Genomic DNA, 5,675 nt, shown 5'->3' with positions numbered 1-5,675 from the left:
AGCTCCTGGAGCGAGCGCCGCCACCACCGCCGGCCAGCGAGGAGAGCAGGGGACTACGCATGGGGGTTGTAGGCCTGTAGCAGTCAGACGGCTAGGTTACGGCATCGGGCGGCTCACGTCGTGCCGCTGGATCGGGGATATTAGCAGTTAATTAGGCTGGGGCCCTGTGGGAGTGGATGGGTGCTTCACGTGGTGCTTCTGGCCTGCGGACAGAAAAGGGCCCAGTGGGAGGTAGCCACTTACGTGTAATGGGCTGGGTTCTTCTCAGATTTTGGGCCACATGTATAATATCTCGGTTTTATAGGTTATTTCGGGTGACTGAGTGCCATGACCGAAACATCCAAAGTAAATTCGGTTTTTGAGAAGTGGAGACCGATGTAACAACTGAAATAGTCGGTTTCGGTCAGTTCGGTGTCGGTCCCGGTTCTTTCGGTTCGGTACTTTGGTCTTCGGTTTATATGCCTACCCCTACCTACTGGAGGCAACGGGAAAAAATCAAGGACTGTGTTTTTGGGGCGAGAACTCGGCCTATATGCATATTTGTGCGTCCGTGAGACATCGGAAAAATCAAATAAAATTTCTCTCTCACAATGGCACCACTTGTCCTACTTCGCTTTTTCAAGAATTTGGTTGGCACAAGCGCCCATGTATCCACTTCTTTCGACCTAGAAAATCTGCTTTTGCCTAACACACTCAGCACAACCCAAGCCACCTCCTGAAACCTTTTACTCTAGAGGAAATAAAGGACGCCCTTTGGGCCATGAAGGATGATGCCAGCCCTGGGCCGGATGGATTTGGCCGGTCTTTCTACAAATCTAATTGGAACCTAGTCAAACCGGATCTCCTTAATCTGATGAACGAGTTCCATGCAGGCACCACTGATCTTCTGCGCATCAATACTGCCCACATTCTGCTCCTTCCCAAAAAATCAGATGCTTCTACACCTGAGAACTATAGGCCGTTTTCCCTCCAAAATTTCTCAATTAAGCTTAGGTCCAAGTGCCTCTCCTTAAGGGCTCAAACCCTCGTCACTCAAATCATCCACTACAATCAAACCGGCTTTGTCAAAGGACGTGGGATTGCCGAAAACTTTCTTCACGCTACTGATATTGTCCAAACTTGTTTCAAGCGACGGCTACCTGCAATCGTCCTTAAGCTAGATTTTCACAAGGCCTTTGACTCAGTTTCTTGGACTGTCCTTGCCAACATCCTGAAGGCTCAAGGATTCCCACCGCTCTGGTGCCGTTGGGTGCAAAGCTTAAACACCACAGCCAGCTCGGCTGTTCTCCTGAACGGTAAGCCGGGGCACTGGTTTCAGTGCCGCCAAGGCTTGCGACAAGGCGATTCCCTATCTCCATATCTCTTCATCTTGGTGGTTGATGTCTTAAAATGACTCATTATTCAGTCTTCCGACTGTGGACTCCTCACTCACCCGATCGCTAATGATATACCATACACCGTGCTTCAATATGCACATGACACGCTAATTGTCCTCCCCCCTGACGCTGCTCAACTCCGGACTCTCAAAAGTATCCTGCTCCAATTTTCCGAGGCTACTGGGCTGAAAATCAATTTCCACAAAAGCACCTTTGCCCCGATCCACGTCGACCCCGACCTCTCGACTAGCCTTGCCGCAACCCTGGGTTGTCCAATTGCCACCTTCCCCCAATCCTACTTGGGCTTGCCTCTATCCACTCACAAACTAAACCTGGCTGACTTCTTCTTCATCATTGACAAGGTCGATCTCCATCTTGCCGGTTGGAGGGGCCTTTTGCTCTCCTTGGCCGAAAGGGCTATCCTGGTCTGATCTGTTTTACGCGCCCTGCCAATCTATGCCATGAGTGCCCTTCTTCTCCCCGCTGGAACCATTCAGGAAATCGAGAAATGATGTAGGGCCTTCTTTTGGTCTGGCCAGGAAACAACCTCGGGCAGCAACTGCGAGGTCGCTTGGGACCTCGTTTGTGCTCCATTCGCCAATGGGGGCCTTGGTTTTCTTTCTCTTCCACACATGAACTTCTGTCTGTTACTTAAACACATTTCCAAGCTGCATGACGAGCAAATCTCACGAGAGACTAGATACATGATCTCCAAATATGGCTGGTCGACCACCAATGATGTGGGCATGTCAGACAACCAGCATACCCCGATTTGGAAGGACATCATGAAAGGCCTCACCCTTTTCGGGGACTCTACCAGGGTCAGCATCGGTAATGGAGTCACTACCCCCTTCTGGCTAGATCTTTGGCTCCCTCACTCATCCCAAACCCTAGCCCAACAATTCCCGGCCCTGTTTTCTCACTACAACCGAGTCCACACTTCGGTGGCACGCGCTTTGGCCTCGACAACCTAACCTTGGACCTAACCCCTAGGCTATCTCACGCAGCCGATTGCGAACTGCTTGAACTACGCACTATTTTGGCCATGGTAAACTTGAATTTGCAGGTAGCTGACAGGAGAACTACAAGGGATGCTGGGAAACCTTTCACCGCTACGCTTGCATACCACGCGGTTTGGACGGCAAAACCCACATACACGCTCGCCCCGGCCATTTGGCAAAACTACGCCCCAAATAAATGCCAGCTATTCCTCTGGCTTGCACGCAAGGACCGCCTCTTCACGAATGAGCGACGCTTCAGACGTGGCATTTCCACTTCGGCCGCGTGCCCCTTCTGCGACCACGGCGAATCCATCAACCATCTACTCTTCGGGTGCCAGCACCTCGCTCCTCTTTGGGAGGAGCTTGACAGCCTATGTCCAGATGCACCGCAGGGGCTGCTCCAAGCATGGGAGGGTGAATGGCACAACGGAACTAGATCAACAGTTCTGCTGGCCGTTCTTTGGAACATCTGGAAGAGAAGGAACGCCAAGGTTTTTCGGAACATTCAACTTGGGCTTCATGATGTTGCAGGCTCCGCTGCGGATGATCTTAAACTTTGGTCCCACCGCTGTAATAATGTTCAGAAGCAAATTAGGCTCCGGGACTGGGGCTCCATGTTGTTTCACCTTGCCGGGAGATTATAGCTTTTTGCTACATGTAATTTTGTCTTTCCCTCCTCTAATCCCCATGTACTCTCTCTTCCCCCTGAGATCTGTAACACCCTGGCGGTTGGAAATAAAGGTACAGGCAGGCGTAAGCCTGCCGTTGACGTGTCAAAAAAAAAGAAATATAAGAACGCTTAGATCACTAAGAGTAATATTCTTCTTTACATGAACTTCTGTTGCTTGCTACCATCCTGCCAATTCGTTGCATCATAAGACATGCGACATGCTTTATTCTAAGTATCTCAGTAGAACCTTGTCCCATGCCCGGCCGCTCTTTGGGTGAAGTCATGAAGCAAGAGAGGCCTATTCATAGAAGTGGAATGACACACTTCTTTGTCATGTCAGTTGCATTGTTTTTATCTTGTAGAATTGTGGGGTCAACAACCTCATGAATATTCTGTGTAAATGCTCTATCAACAAATTCATGAAGGCTTATACCCCAATGCCAACTCCTGCCATTTTTTTCTCTATACCATCTTTAAAATTTTCATCAGTTGGAGTACAGCCTGTTATGAGTTGTAACAGAAGCACTCCAAACCTATAGACATCACCCTTGGTTGATATCCCTTCGCTCATTCCATACGCTACATTACATGTAGAAAACATAAAAAAAATAGAATTATCATTATTTGTACAACATAAGGAACAAACAGAATCAATATCTTGCAAATAAGCTTATCTCACCTGGTGGGATGTATCCTAAGGAATCTGACCCGAAAGCCTGTTTTGTGCTAAGGATAGATCGACCAAGTTATGCAATTTCCAAATTGTTGGTGGTACATTACCGGTGAGAAGATTGTCACCCATGTACAAGCTACTGAGGCTCTTAAGGTTGCCAATCTCCAGCGGTATAGGTCCCGAAATTTTGTTGCTATTCAGCCACAACGTCTCAAGACTGTTGGAAAGATTGCCAATCGAACTTGGCAATTTCCCTTTGAGATTGTTCCCATCCAGGGCGAGGATGGCCAACCTGGAGCAATTAGATAGTGAAGAGATGAAGCCCCAATCATCTGCTTCTAGCTTGTTGTGTCCCAAATCGACTTCCTCCAAATTTGGCAATGAGCCGAAGAATGGTATGAATCCAGTAAATCTATTACTGCTCAGTTCAAGGCTTTGTAGGTGGTAAGCTTTGAGAAGAGAAGCTGGGATTGATCCATCAAAACTGTTAACTGAGAGTATTAAGTCCTGGATATTGGGGATGGTGTAGCCTATGTTGATGGGTAATCTGCCGAAAAGTGAGGTTCTTGTTATGGCTAGCCCTATCAAGGATGACATGTTGAAGATAGATGGTGGAACCGTCCCAGATAAGTTGTTTACGCTCAAGGACAACATCTGTAGTGTTGGAATATAACCTAAGCTCTCTGGGATGCTCCCAACTAAATGATTGCTTGTAAGACGAAGAAGAACTAGGGAGGAAAGGTTCCCTAGTGAGGAAGGTATTCTTCCTGAAAGTTTGTTATACCCTAAGTCGAGATGCTTAATAGGGGAAGATGTGATAGTAACAGAAGGTATGGAACCAACAAAACTGTTCTGTTGGAGGCAGATAGCACCAAGTGACAAAGTGTTGAGGAGAGCCTTCGGAAGTTTCCCAGTAAGACCATTGCTCATGAGTCTAAGTACTTGAAGAGATGAACTATTTGCCAAGAACTCTGGTATGACCCCTCCAAGAAAATTCCTCCCAAGATCGACATATGTGAGATGACGTCTGCTGCCCAAAGATGGCGGAATATTGCCGGTAAGCATGTTGTAGGCGAGAACTAGTATGTGCAGCTCAGGAAGGTCTCCGAAAGCAGGAGGTATGCCACCTTGGAGCTTATTGTTGCTAAGGTCAATCTCTTGAAGGCGCTTGCATTGGCTAAGGCCAGGTGGGATCTCTCCCCGGAGAGAATTTTTCCACAAGCCGAGAACTTGGAGCTGGGAACATGCAGAGAGTTGGGGCGGGATGGTACCTTCCAAAGTGTTCATGCTGAGGTTGAGGTTGGTGAGTCGGCTCAGGAGGCCAAGCTCGGATGGCACGCCGCCACTGAAGCTATTGTTGGACAGCTGGAGCCTTGCCAGCCAAGTGAGGTTGGCGATGAAAGGAGCTATGATGCCTGAGATGCCTTGGGATTCAAGGTCGAGCGCAACGACATGCCGGGGGGAAGTCGCGCTGCACGTGATCCCATGCCAGTCGCAGAACTCCACGGATGTGTTGCTCCATGAAGGTAGAACTCCGGCGGGTGCCGAGAGCCGGGACTTGAAGCAAAGGAGGGCTTGTCTATCACTCTCTGTGTCATCGCAGATGCCTAATAGTGGTAGGCTACAAAAGAAACCCAAGAAGAGGCAGAGAAACCAAACGAGACGTGGGAACGACAAAGCTGCCATTACTCTGCTATCGAGATGAATGGAAGCTCTCGCTTTGCAAGAGGATGATTATTAACTGTGGTGTGACGGTATGGCTCACTGCACCCACTTTAAGTAGAAGGACGGCAATGCAATACCATAACAGAATGTGTGATGACACTGATGATGCTGGCACACACACGTAACCAAGTGACGTACGATAGAAAAGAAACACCTAGTTTAGGGTAAGCATATGATTGACCGACTACTCGTGCTGTAAGCAAAAAACATGAAGGCCCAGGTCTGCGGGA

The 5,675-nt window shown here is 48.5% G+C and overlaps 1 protein-coding gene across 1 annotated transcript; it reads right to left on the bottom strand.

The window, feature by feature from the left end:
* Window positions 1-3,741: 3,741 nt before the first annotated feature.
* Window positions 3,742-5,406, bottom strand: LOC123090332 (LRR receptor-like serine/threonine-protein kinase RGI5). Its single transcript, XM_044511681.1, has one exon. It carries the CDS (start codon window positions 5,404-5,406, stop codon window positions 3,742-3,744), a length of 1,665 nt encoding a protein of 554 aa, XP_044367616.1.
* Between the last annotated feature and the right edge of the window lie 269 nt (window positions 5,407-5,675).

Source organism: Triticum aestivum, chromosome 4B (assembly GCF_018294505.1).
Source record: "Triticum aestivum cultivar Chinese Spring chromosome 4B, IWGSC CS RefSeq v2.1, whole genome shotgun sequence".
In the NCBI taxonomy this organism is placed as follows: domain Eukaryota; kingdom Viridiplantae; phylum Streptophyta; class Magnoliopsida; order Poales; family Poaceae; genus Triticum; species Triticum aestivum.
The sequence above is the reverse complement of the archived record's forward strand: the minus strand, read 5'-3'. Positions and strand labels throughout refer to the sequence as shown.

Bases quoted from the DNA above. Each gene is read 5' to 3' on its own strand.
- LOC123090332 (XM_044511681.1), bottom strand. From the start codon at position 5,406: ATGGCAGCTTTGTCGTTCCCACGTCTCGTTTGGTTTCTCTGCCTCTTC.